The sequence below is a fragment of the Tympanuchus pallidicinctus genome, unplaced genomic scaffold (genome assembly GCF_026119805.1).
Source record: "Tympanuchus pallidicinctus isolate F22 unplaced genomic scaffold, pur_lepc_1.0 scaffold26, whole genome shotgun sequence".
In the NCBI taxonomy this organism is placed as follows: Eukaryota; Metazoa; Chordata; class Aves; order Galliformes; family Phasianidae; genus Tympanuchus; species Tympanuchus pallidicinctus.
Genome location: NW_026294743.1, coordinates 598,355 through 611,617, shown reverse-complemented (window position 1 = coordinate 611,617; position 13,263 = coordinate 598,355). Strand labels below are relative to the sequence as shown.

At 37.6% G+C, this 13,263-nt stretch overlaps 1 protein-coding gene across 11 annotated transcripts in view; it reads left to right on the top strand.

Moving 5' to 3' along the window:
* The window catches only part of FHIP1A (FHF complex subunit HOOK interacting protein 1A), an 84,367-nt gene that overhangs the window by 50,192 nt on the left and 20,912 nt on the right, over positions 1-13,263 (top strand). For all 11 annotated transcript variants that reach the window (XR_008208464.1, XM_052690252.1, XM_052690258.1 and 8 more), the window contains 2 exons: positions 4,281-4,439; positions 5,894-5,980. Coding sequence is in view for 10 of the 11 variants with exons in the window: in XM_052690252.1 (XP_052546212.1) it covers positions 4,281-4,439; positions 5,894-5,980 (246 nt within the window). In the remaining variant the exon portion in view is untranslated. The remainder of the gene's footprint in view (positions 1-4,280; positions 4,440-5,893; positions 5,981-13,263) is intronic.

The window sequence follows — 13,263 nt, the reverse complement described above, 5'->3', positions numbered from 1 at the left end:
GTCTTGCTGCTTGTTTCCATACCAATGCAGTTCCTTTCCTTTGGGTCTGTGCAAATAAGCCCATTTATTTATTTATTTGCAGTCTAACAGTGAGTTAGACTGGAAAACTATCATTGGAAAACTAATAGGAGTAGAGCAGAACTCTTCAGAGAAGGAATCTGATCTAGCTCACCCTAAGAACCCTGTAAAATTTTTGGGAGTGAAGGGAGTAGAAGTGAACCCTGTTTTCTCAGGTTACTGATTCTGGTGGCCAAACTTGTTTACACCAGTTCTGTATACCATACTGTAACACCAGTTGAACAGTCCTGTAAATGGGAGACTTGCTCTTTGTCAAGGATCATGAGGTTCCAATGGCTGTCTTGGCCATAACACCATCATGCTATGTAGTCTATTACAAAACTTGGTAGTAATGTTGCGTTATTAGATCTGGCAAATCAGTTGTACTTCTTGAACAGAATATCTTAGTGATTAAACAAATAAATTTTCTAACAGCTTTGTACTATTGCACCTGCTTCTTCATGCTTGCTCACAAAAAGTGCTTTGAGATCTGCAACGGGTGGATTCAAAGCCAAGTATCATTCTGCAGAGAAGATGTTCTTCTGCATTAGTTTTTGGCCTGCCCTTCCACCTCAACATTTGTGCAGCGGTTATTCCAGCCACAGGTCCCTATTTACTCTCAGATTACTATCTTCCTTGAGAGTTGTGCAGGCTTACAGTCTGCAGGAAGCCTGTAAGTTCCAAAATGAAACTTGTAAATACTTCCTTTGTCAGTTGTAAATATTGCATCAGGCGTCTTGTGCTGAGAGACTCCATTTGACCCTATTTAATGGATACTGCTAAAAATATGAACTTGGTAGTTAGATTGTCCCTGAGACAATCCTGAGATACAATTATTGGATCCACGCTATAACTTTCATAATTACATCTTCCAATTAATTAAAAAAGAAAAATCCTTTTTACACTGAAGATAAAAGCCAGCTATATTAACCTTCAAACAGCAGGGAGCCATGATTGACAATCATTCTAATTAAGATGGCCTCTTGTCAAAATGTGCTAAAATCGGACTTGTCTGAACTGTAATGAGGCTGGCCTAAGTCTGTAATAAAATTTCAATGCAGTGCTATAGAATTAGCTTGCTGGCACAAAATCTTTTTTGTGTTTGAGTGTGATGGGCTCAAGTACTGGTTTGTTCTGGTGAACAGCAATGACGTTGCTGTATATCGCTGAAATCATAGTAGGTGAGCCCACATCTGCACTACAAAACAGGTAGCACAGTCCTTTGCTGTAATGGATTGCATTTGAGTATCACAGTAGTGAGGATGTCTCAGATTCCTTGGCTAATTGGTTGCTAATACACTGATTTTTCTATACTGCCCCTTACTGTGTAGTGTAAACATGCCTCAGAGGTGAAGTGAGGTGAGGACACGACTGAAAAATGTTTTTAACATGGAATGGGCAGACAAACTGTCAGGCAAAGTTCTCACAGGTTTTTTCTGTATCTTTGGTCAAATCTTTTCATGATGTTTTGACCTACAGGTTTCCGAAGTCTGTGATATAAGGTGTTATGTGTTTGTTATTATGATAGGAAAACAGCGTTTACTTAGAATTTTGAGCAGGATAGCATCTCACAGCTTCTCCATAACACTTTTTCTTTGTAAATACACCACAACTTGGAAAAGTAGATATTAAAGCAGAAAGAAGCGTGGCTGCAATGAACTTGAGAAGTTCAGGCTATACAGATATAGAACTACAGGTGTAGGAGGAAAAAGAAATATTAAAGGTAAGAAATTGATATAAATGTGTAAATAAGATGGCTGGGTAGCAATTGATGACATAATAACAACACAGCATTTTGTTTATGTAATGTGTCTGAGACAAATCACAGTCAGTCACACAATGTCTTCCATGAACCAAGACAAAGATCCTAGTTGAGGAGATTGTTTGTAAAGCAGAAAGACTCGTGACCCAGTGGTGAAAAAGGAGCTATTGGGAAGGCTTGTAAAAGTAGGACTGTAGGACTGCTGTGACAATTCAAAAATAAAATATCTAAAATCTAGAAATTGGAAAGAATGCTGTCTAAAGTAAAACAAAAAAAAACAACAAAACCCATCCTTACACTCCTGGGATGTGACCTCATTCATTTCTTTCCCTTTATAATGATTTTCATTGATGATTGTCATCTTCTGTTAAAACTCCATGTAGCCTGTATTTGTGTATTATTTAGTATGCATTCTTATAAAACATGAAGAGTTCTGCTAATAATTTCAAACAGTAGTTGTAATTATACCATATTTTTCTAGGAAAATTTTCAAATGCTTTCTCTCTAAATAGAGGAAGCCATGTTCCTCAGTGCTTTAAAAATGTTATTTCACATAGAGCCATTTGCTACTTCATAACATAAGTCATCTGTCCCTTGTTACTTCAGTAGGTCAGACAAACTAAAGAATTTCTCACCTGAAGACGTGGAGTGATTGTGAGCTTGCTGCTTCAGTTGCAAGTAGTGTAGTTTGTCCAAAGTCAGTATCGTGCTTCAGAACTAAACTTCCATGTCAAGGAGAAACGCATCTGGAATGCTGTTCTGAAAATCAGGTTGCTTTCTGTGAGTGTGTGTTTATGAATAGCAATTGAGTTCTAAGCAGACAATGGAAAACCAAGTTTGCATTAATTAACTAATAGCAATACAAACGAAACTCAAATTCTCCTTTCAGAATTTCTTCCTTCCTAGAATTTTCTGAAGTCTGGGTTTGTGAGTACAAGTGTGGAGGGCAGTGCATATATTTTAATAGGTCTGCTGAGATCGTCGTGTCTTCCAGCTTTGAGTTCTTCTACCAACGCTGTAGAAAAAAGCTTTTTGATTCAGAAGAATGTGATTAAACAAGTAAAGCTTGTGCTCAGTGGCTTTAGATTTTTGGTTTCTTAGTATATTTCCTGCAACCTTTTATTGTATTTTTTAATATATATATATGTAAACACAAACATATATATATAAAACACTTATGTTGTATTTATCTGTTTGTGAAAAAGTAGTTTTTTTCATAATATTTGCTTAATTATGCCAGAAGAAATCCTTCAATTTACGTGACTTGAGGAATAGATAAGGTTTAGAAGGACTGCTTTTGTCCAACTAAGTGAGTTAGCATATGTAATTGGTTACACTTGCATGTCATCAGGACCTAAATCCCCTTGGTTGTTGAGCTGTACTTTTCAATGGTTTGCTTTCTAATAGATGAAACATTTGTGTTTCCTCTGGGCTTTAACTTTATATCCATGTAGACATTGAGTAGCTGTTTCTCAAAAGAGGAAAAATTCCTGCAAGAGTCTACTGAATGACAGCTAAGATTTCCATCAGGTTGTGTCTTTATGTCCTTAAAATTAGGATCATCTTAAATGTGTCCTGAAGTTGTAGAAAATCATGTCACAAGGGTAAAAATTGTAAATAATATTTTAAAAATTTCCAGCTTCAAGTAATAATAATAATTGAAAGCTTGTTCTGAAAATGCCAATACTCAAAATATATTCAGTACCGTGTAAAAAGCTTGTTGGAAATTTGCTTTTTGAATTGTAACTAAAACTTATAACTGATGTGCACGTATCAGCTATAAGCCTTAATAGCACTGGAAACTATGTCTGTATAGTTACTTATTTCAAGTTTTTATTTCTTCTCTTTTCTTCCAAGTGAATAAGGAAAGGTCGATGAAAAATTACATGTACTGACTATTTTCTTTTTTGTGATGTGGACTCAACTGAATACCAGCGTCTGTGAATAAAAGTCAACACGTATCTGTGGCTACAGTGAGGCTGAACTTCACTTTTGTTGATGGGGATGCTTTCCCCACCATTTCTGTTTTCTCTTATTTCCTACTGAAAAAACTTCATGAGTGCATAAGTAGATGGTAACATGCAAATCACCCCCATGTAACAGACTATAGAATATGACAGCGATTGCTTCTTCTGGAAGAGGTTGAAAGGAAATGTAAAATCACTTCATAACCATTTAAAAAAGAAATTGTCATTTCTGATAAAGAATGTAAGACAACCTGCTCTTTCCCATCTCTTTCTCCCAGATACCAGCTCCTGGAAGAATTATATTACAAAGAAGACTCTTTAAAATACTCATGTTTTTCTGCCACATAACTCTTTCAAGAGGAAACTGAATTAGTCATAACACTCTCTCATGCTACTAAAACCAGCAAGACAAATGATTTGTTGTGTGGCAATGCTATTGAAACAGATGAACGTTTGGGAAGCTAACTTATTTCTCTTCTGTTTTTGAAATACAGGTGCTGGCAACAGGGCTAAGTGGCCTCTATTCATCTTTGCCTACCAAGTTGGAAGAAAAAGGAGAAGAGTGGCACTGCCTGCTGAAAGATGACTGGCTCTTGTCACCTGCCCTTGTGCAATTCATGAATTCTCTTGAATTTTGCAATGCTGTGATACAGGTAATGGAGCAAAGTTGGAATAGTGGTTTTATAAACTCTGCAGTTGTTTTGTTTTTTTGTGTGTGTGTGTGGAATTAGAGAATTTATTTTCATTTATTAGTTATGCCAATAGACATTATTTATAAAGGGAAGGCTTTGTGCTGCTTGTCTCAATTATAAGGATAAATTAATATGTTTTTGGTTTTCAGATGACAGATGTTGATGAATTCAGCATAGCTGATCAGACTCTTGATATTTTATCACATAATTGGGAACATCTTCTGTATTTTCAAAAACAAACAAACAAAAAAATCACCCAAAGTATTACTGCGTTGTAATGCCACTGCTGACATGGAAAATAAATTGAATGCTTTTAAATATGGGGGGGAAATAGTCTTTATCCATTTAAGCATTAAAAAACCACTTCCTCTATATTTAAACTCTCACAATAGTATATAAAAGAAAATAGTCTGTTTCACCTTGCAGTGCGCACTGCATTAAGAAAAATGAAGCCAAACACCTTCTTAAGCAGAATTTAGCTATCTTTCTAGGAATATAATATCATTGTAGATTGGCCTGCGTAGAATCCACTCTCTGTTCCTAATGATTATTTCTTGATTAGTTTTTATTTTTTCTCCCTCTTTTCCTGTCTTTAATACCTTACTCGGTACTGCTTTGAAGTATATAGAGCCTTATAGAGCCCCCATTCAGAATTTTATTTAAATACATTGTAACTTCTATGCAAACAGTGGACATTTGTGTTACTTGAAGAAATGGCTGAGTAGGATTGAAAATTGAGTCACCTTTACTTTTAAGTAAAAGATACATTTTAGTGAGATGCTTGTAAAGTGTAATTGCTGCTGGGAAAGTAATCCCTCCTGTTTCTCTGTGTGGGCCTTACCGTGTCAGAGATGGATGTTGGTGCTCAGCAGTTGAGGTTGAGCCTTCCTGCTAAGGTTCTGTTGTATTTTGTTGCCATGGTGGTTGGTGTGTTTATTCTTATCCCGATAGCTAGAGAGTTCTTGTATTTATTTACTATTGAAACACAGGTAAACAGCTGTCCTGTTTTTTCTTGTTGTAAAAGGACAAATTAATGATGGCAAATCCACCTTCAAGTGACCCTGACAAAGTTGCAAGAATTAAATTTAGAATTTCAAGTCTTTCCTTGATGCATGGGCATGCAGTCTTTACTGTTGGTCTCTTCATCTTTGTCAACCTGCAGGGAAATCGAGAAGTCCTTTTCTCTAACTTTGGCAGGCTTACTCTGAGTAAACACCCTTGCTGTATTTTCCTGGAAGAACAAAGTATCTTTAAGAATTCACATCATAGAAAATGTTTGAGTGATGGATAAATGACATGTGTTTTTTAAATGGGAAAATGTTTTGGTAATGGACAGAAGTATTATCTTCCTTGTCTTGTTTGCAGTCTCACTGCTATTGTTCTCTGTCTTTCTCTTCCATCTCTCTTCCCCTTAGGTGGCGCATCCCTTGATACGTAACCAGCTGGTGAATTACATTTATAATGGATTTTTAGTGCCAGTAATGGCTCCTGCACTCCATAAGGTCAGTGGTGAATGCAAGCACAACCTGAATTAACGACAGGCAAAAGCACTGTGGATAGTGCCTGTGTAAAGACACTATCGAATACAATCAGTAGTGAGTTCTATATAAATGAGTGAATGCTTTCTTTCCGTACTGTTTGTTTACATTATACCAGGTATTAAGCAAGAAGTGGATAAAAAGCATTTAAGATTCTCTGAAGAAATGAAATAAAATATTTTTGTTGTGCTAAGTTGACATGCCATCAAAATCGATGAACTTTTAGACAGAACTTCATGATGGCAGACATATTTCCAGGAGAATTTTTTTCCCAAAAGGGAAATGTTCAGTTAGGAAAAAATCCTCCTGGAACTCAAGAAGTTTTACACTAATTATATCTAAGATGGTAGTGGTTTTTGTGCTTCCTTCTTGCAGTTGGTAAAAGCATTATCATCAAGTTGAGAAGAAATGGATTTGATGTCAGTTTTCTAATGTATTACAATGTAGTTTATATTGCTTAGAAGAAAAAAACACTCTTCTGACTTTTAGGGATTATACTTCACAAAATATTCCACTCACACTGGTGAGTGTGTGTGTATTAGGTAGGAAATTGGAGCATGTCATTAGCAGTTATCTTTTTCCTGAAAAAAAGAATATCTTGTTTGAGGAGACAAAGCAGGAGTTGCTGAGAATAAAAATCAAGACTTTTTTGGCTATCCACCAGAAGTTGCTATGAGAAGAGAACTTAGTTTTTAAATGTCTACTAATTTTTCCTAATCCTGCCAAGCAGAAAGCAGTACACTTGTTCAATTTATCAGAGGCCAGTGGAATGCCTTTCTAGTGTAGGACTCGTCTTGGCAGTAAGTAATAAGCAGTAAAGAACTGTTGATAATTCAGCAGACTTCATCCATTTGGGAACTTGAAAAGGACTGACATAAAATCTGGCTGCAATCCAGATCAAATTTGTAGTTGGCCATGGAGATAATTCACCCCTCTATCTGGAAGTGGTTTTTTAATTTATTTTTGCATCTTGACTTTATTCTGTACCAGCTCTGCAGAGTACAGTCCGAAGTGAAAAGGTTGCCACTTTTAGGTTACGGATTGCAAGTAAGATGTCAGAATGCAGCCTTGGGATTCTGGATTTAGTGAGTATTGTGTTTGCCTCTAAAGCACTCAAGACAAATTGTAGGGTTTTCGATTACTGCAGCTGAATGCTATTCTTCTTGGTCAGTAAAAATGCTAACTTCCTATTAGTTTAGGTATTCTCCTTCTGATGCTATTTATGACCTTTAAAATACACTGTGCAGATTAGGGTTGTTTTTTTTTTTTTCATTTAATGGAAATTTTGTTGAACTTCATTTATATATTCTGAAATTGGGTGAAGTCATACTTCCCTTGAAAGTGGAAGTGCTGGCTGCTAACATATGTAAGCTTCAATCCTAGGTCTTTCCTAAGCCATTACATTCTGTTGGTTCTTTTCATCTTTCAGTAATGAACCTTTTCTTTATTGGCATAAAGTTTGGCCTTCTTATCATAAAAAATTAACTATTTTATGTACTTAAATGCTGAACACTTTCAATGAAGAAGATGGATTGCACCATCTAGTGGATTTGATACAAGGATCTCATGTCTGCGTGACCAAAAACCCATAGGAAAGGGAAATGTGTGAAGAGAGGCACCTTTGATCTCTTCAGTTTTCTTTTAATTTAAGACAAAATAAATATTTTACATATTTACTTTTGAGACAGATCTCTCTGGACCAAGACAGGTGCTGTTATAGCTCTTTCATATACTTTAGTGCCATTCAAAAAGTCCGTGCTGAGCTGAGGAGTAAGCAAATGTCATTCGTTTGGGGACTGTGGTCTTACAATTAACCTTCTGGTTTTACTCTTTTAGTAAAAAATCTCATGGGCCAAAATGAGAGAGAGGCCAGGCGCATCATGGTGTTTTTAAAAACAGAAATACTTTCATTAAACACAAGAATGAAAATGCATCTTGATTTGATTTAATTATTTTTGACTTGATAAAATTTGTTTGGTATCCTAGGATATGGTATCCCTGAGTTGTTCTAACTCATTCTGGCTTATGAGTTCAAATACAGCGAATATAGGAACGTGGCATAAAAGCCTTATTTGGAAGACAGATCTGTGGAAGGTTAAAGAGGGATTAAGAAGATGGAGAATTATTGGTGCTTCTTCCTGTTCATGTAAATCTTATTAGTAGAATTTAATTGGTATGGAACAGCTGCTTCTGATTGAAAACTCTCAGTGATAAGCATGGAAGGAAGGAAGGAAAGGAGTCCAGACTTCATTTGGCATGCAAGCCCTAACATCCCACACCCAGTCTGTGTTAGAGCCTGTGGTTCTAACTTAAAGCAGAATGCAGAAAGGACATGAGCTTTTGGCTCTGGCATACTACTTCAGACTTGTTCTCTATGTATTCTGATTTTCCTTCAAGATGTACATTTTTTGAGTACAACATGTCTCTGCAGCAAGATGCACTTGAATTTGTTCTTTTTGAAAAGGCATCTCCCAGTTAGAAATGTATACATCTAGGAAAGACATCTTCAATGTTTTGTGTTCCCATTGTGATGAAATTTGATTTCTGTTTAAAACATCAGCAACATGAACAAATCATACTAATGTGACTTCCTGCCTGATTCGCAAATCTAATTTAGGTGATTCAAGTACATAAAATAACCCAAGCAGGCGTACAAGCAGCATTTGATAAATTGTGTAGCAAATAGCCTCATTATGTTTTAATCCTTCTTGGAGCAATAGCAACATCGGTTTGCCTCTGCAACTGATGTAGTGAGGTAAGAGGAGTATGTCTGGTATGAGGACAGTTACTCTGTTTTGGACTGAAGCAGAGACTCCTCTGTTGTACTGGCCAGACTCTCATTCTTCTCTCTTTACAGAACCGCAGCGTGGCGGAGACTGGCAGGCACCTCTGGAGGTCGTCCTGTCTAACCTTCTTGCTCTAATAGGATCAGCCAGAGCAGGTTGCTCAGGGAAGCATGCTTTCTGTTTGCTTGCTTCTGGTTGTTTTTTGTTGTTGTTTTTTTTAATGTCAAATTGGAATTTCCTGGATTTCATTTATTGTCATATGGCTGTTTGTTCTTTCAGTATGCGTCACTGAGAAAAGTTCTGCTCACTTATTTTTGCTCCTCCCGTCTTTTATTTGCTCATGATGCTAATGTCCTGTTGAGCCTTCTGTTCTCCCAGCTGAGCAATCCCAGGTCTCTTAGGATCCCCTTGTATTATAGATGCTCCCATACGATAATCACCTTTGTCACCTCCAGCTTGTCTGTGCATTTCTTGTCCTGGTTATACCACCACGCTAGATGCACCTTACCAGTGCTGGGTAAAGAGGAAGGATGCCCTTCAGCCAGTCTTTTAGGAATGCTTCTCCTGATGCAGCCTAGAGGGCTGTCATTCACCTTTGCTGCAAAAATGCATTATTTACTCATAGCCAGTTTTTTGTCCACAAGGACTTACACATTCTTTCCTGAAAAGCTGCTTTCCAGCCAGTCGGTTTCCAGTGTACAGTTGTCTTAGAATTATTCCTCCTCAGGTACAGGGATCTGCATTTGTATTACTGAACTTCTGTTTGCGTGCTTCTTCAGGCTGTCAAGGTTCTTCTGGCAGCACAGCCATCCATCAACATCTCTGCCTCCTTTTGTAACATCTACAAACTTACAGAAGGATACGCTTCATCTCATCATGGGAGTCATTACTGATGGTACTAAACTGCACTGGCCTCAGTGTAGACCACTCATCACCAGCCTTCTGCTGGGTTTTGCACTGCAGACAGATTGCAATCCTTTGAGCCAAGCAGTACAGTCCACCCACTGTCTATCTACCCATCATTTCATCTGTGAGGATGTTGTGTAAGGGATGGTGTCAGAAGCCTTTTAAGACAGAATTCAACTACTCTGCATTTATCCATCAGGCAGATCATCTCACTGTAGAAGGTCTGATTTCCACTTTGTAAATTTGTGCTGACTGTTTCCAGTCACCTTCTTGTCCTTAATGTGTTTTGAAATGGCCTTCTCTCAGCCTGAAGCAATGGGCAATTGAACAATATTTTCATTGAAAGTATCATGGCTTTTCAAAATTTCAGTATGCAGTTCAAGGCTTTGAGATTTGTGTACTCATGGTCACGAGATGCCTGTAACATTTATGGAGTAAAGCAGTTAGCTCTGCTCATTGTCTGCAACTTCTTAAGTGCTACAGATTGTCCTCATACATAGTTGCTATGCACATGGTTCACTACATGATAGAAGCAGTATGAGAATGTTGAGGATAGTGATGCATTTCTATGAGTAAGTCAGGGGTGGGGAGACAACTGTCAACACCACCACCACCATACACCTCTGACATTGAAGGCCAACATAATAAAAGAGGAAGCATTACTTTCAGAGCAACCTAGTGTGATTTTAGGGCTTAATTCAGTTTGAAAATGAAATAATAACTAGTTCTTGGGGTTTTGTTGGTTTTTTTTGGTTTTTTTTTCTTCAGGTTAAGGAAGTTTCAAATTTATTTGACTAGGTACCTAGCTTAAAATAGTCTATTTTTCACAGCGAACTCTCCAAAGGTTATTTAGGTAGCAGATCAACTGCTTGGAAAAAAAACCAACAAACATCATGTAAGTTTATGACTCCATAATTTCATTTCTCAGAGAGTTGTCCTGTATATAGCACGTTTTTGTAGCCTAAGTTCATACCTGTTCTGTACTTGTCAGTTGCCACTTCATGTGTATTATCCTAGCCACCCCCATAATGAGCATTTCACAATTATGTTCATACCCCAGAAGCTGCACTTTCCAGAGTGGGTAGACAGCTTACATTTGTGTTGTGAAAGTAGGAATATGCATTAGTTGGCTACAGTGAATAGCCCTGCCTTATCCTTCGTTTGGTGTTTATTGTACTTCATACCAGGGAGTTACCTCCCTTGCTGCTGTCATCTGACTCTTGAGAAATGGAAGCAAGTGATTCAGTTACCTTGTGGGGTCTGTGTGAGTGTTCATTGTGGAAGGTCACAAATTCCCTCTTTTTGTTCAGCCAAAAAAGAATGAAATAGTTTGCCTGAAAAAGTGCAGAGATAAAGGCAAGGTTAATTTGATAGTTTTCATTTTGTAGTAACAGCCCATGATTTTGATTTTTGCTCAAACCATCTTTTATTCTTTTTAATGTGTGGAATTGAAGAAAAGTAAGACTTTCTGGTAGAATTGGCTCATAATTTAAAACTGATGCTTTTTGACAGAATGTCAGTTACAACTTGAAATTATGCTATTCTGCACGTTCCTCCCCAGGTTTTGGTACTTAGAGAATATCTGTAAGAAGGTGTAATTCTGCTCATGAACTGAGCCATGCCATTAAATTTCTGTGATTTATCTCACTGACTGTTTCGCACTTTGTTTCCAAAGCTAACTTTTTTGGAGCTCTGTCTTGGGCCAAACTTTGCGATGGTCCAAGCAAATCAAGATTATTTACTCTTCAGTTAAACTCTAGTTGAGATCCCAGCATGAATCCAGAATAAAGCCATTGAAGTCTAAGAAATATTGAAGGTTTTGTCAGAGGCCTTGTTGCCTTATTTTACTCTCTGTGTATTTGGTAGTAGAAAATGCTTATTCATCTTATTTTTTTAGGTAGTTGTGGTACTTTAGCAGAAATCTGATCAATTTATTCCTTTTTGGGAGCTCTAATAGATTGAAGTGTGTTGCCATAAAAAACCATAGATAATTAGCAGCCCCACTGTGGTGTATCTAGAGTAATGTGCTACGTTTGCTACGTGGGATTGGCTATGTCTTTTCCCTGTAAGCTCATAATGTCACATCCAGAGAATTTGGGTGGTGAAGAAATCTGTCCTGATCATCTCGAGTGTTTATGTAATTTGTGTAATTTCATTTTAGTGAAGACAGTGCTAAAACTTTGTCAATGTGTATGATTAAAACAAAATTTTAATTTCTTAGCACTTAGCATCACGCTACATGGCATTTAATTGCTAACTACGACATAATTAATTCTGTACTTGGAAGGCTTGTTTTAATCTGAATAATGGAAAATTGTACCAGCTTTTTAGTGTGGAACATTGCTGTTGGCCAGGCAAACAGAAGCGCTTTGTGGAAGCGCTGGCACGGTCCTGTCAAATAAACTTGGTTAGATGGACCCCAGCTATTGTGCACAAACCCATCTACAGGAAAACCTCTAACGTGGTATGCTACTGTGATAATTCAGTAATACTTGCTTGATGATTACACAGCCCATCGGGGGGGAAATGACCTGTAAATTATACTGTACTGATCAGAAGGAACATCTTGATAAATATCCTGAAAGAATGTCAGTTTTCATTTGGAAATAATCCCATCTCTCACCTTACTGGACGGTGTTTGAACACATGCAGTAAAAAAAGGTTTGAGTCCAGTGTTGTTGGAAAACTCTTATTAGTGTTATGCTTGGGGGAAGCCCATCAGTAGCTACAAAACTTCATCTTGCCCACTGCAAAGTGGACACGTGTTAAAGGTGCCCTTCACTTTGTACATCAAACAGTGCACTTGAGTTAGATTTTAACCCGATACAAACTGAAACGGCTTATAAACTTAAGCTGAAAGAAGTCAGAGAAGTTCTGGTTTCCTGGTTCCTTCTTACGTTCAAACTTCCTGTCCCTGCTCCCACCTGTCCCCCACGTCCCTTCTGCCAGGACAGACAGACTTATGAGAAACCCATAGATTGAGGATAAAAGTCACCTGCATTTCCTTGATAGTTTTGTCCTGAATCAGTTCCCTGAGCCCATTTGCTGTGCAGTGAAGGATCATCACTTCTGCCTGTTAAAGCGGGGAACAAGTAGAAAATGAACAGAAAGTAGAAGAGGATGGAAATGGTTTGTGTCTTTTTATATACATATATCTATGTACACATGTATGTGAGGGAGATAAGTTTATTCAGGTTTAAACTGCTCATGGATCTCGAGGATAAGTTATAATGAGAGCATTCATGGTCTCTTCATAGGCAATATTAAATGCTCATAAGAAGGAAAGCGTGAAGGGAGAGGAGGAATCATGATAGCCATATTCTCACAGGAGGGCACAGAGCTGTAAATTAGAAAGTATATTGTGCAGATCCCAAGGGAGAAGAGCCAGTAATAAAGAATCAGTGCAATTGGTCTAACGCAGTGAGTGTCGTATATTAAACTGAACTCGCTGTGACAGTAATTTCTGGCTCTCTGCTATCACTTGGCACTGTGACTTGTGAAAGCTGGATCTCTTTACAGTGTTCTGTCTTACCATCTAATCAGTCATCAAAAGAG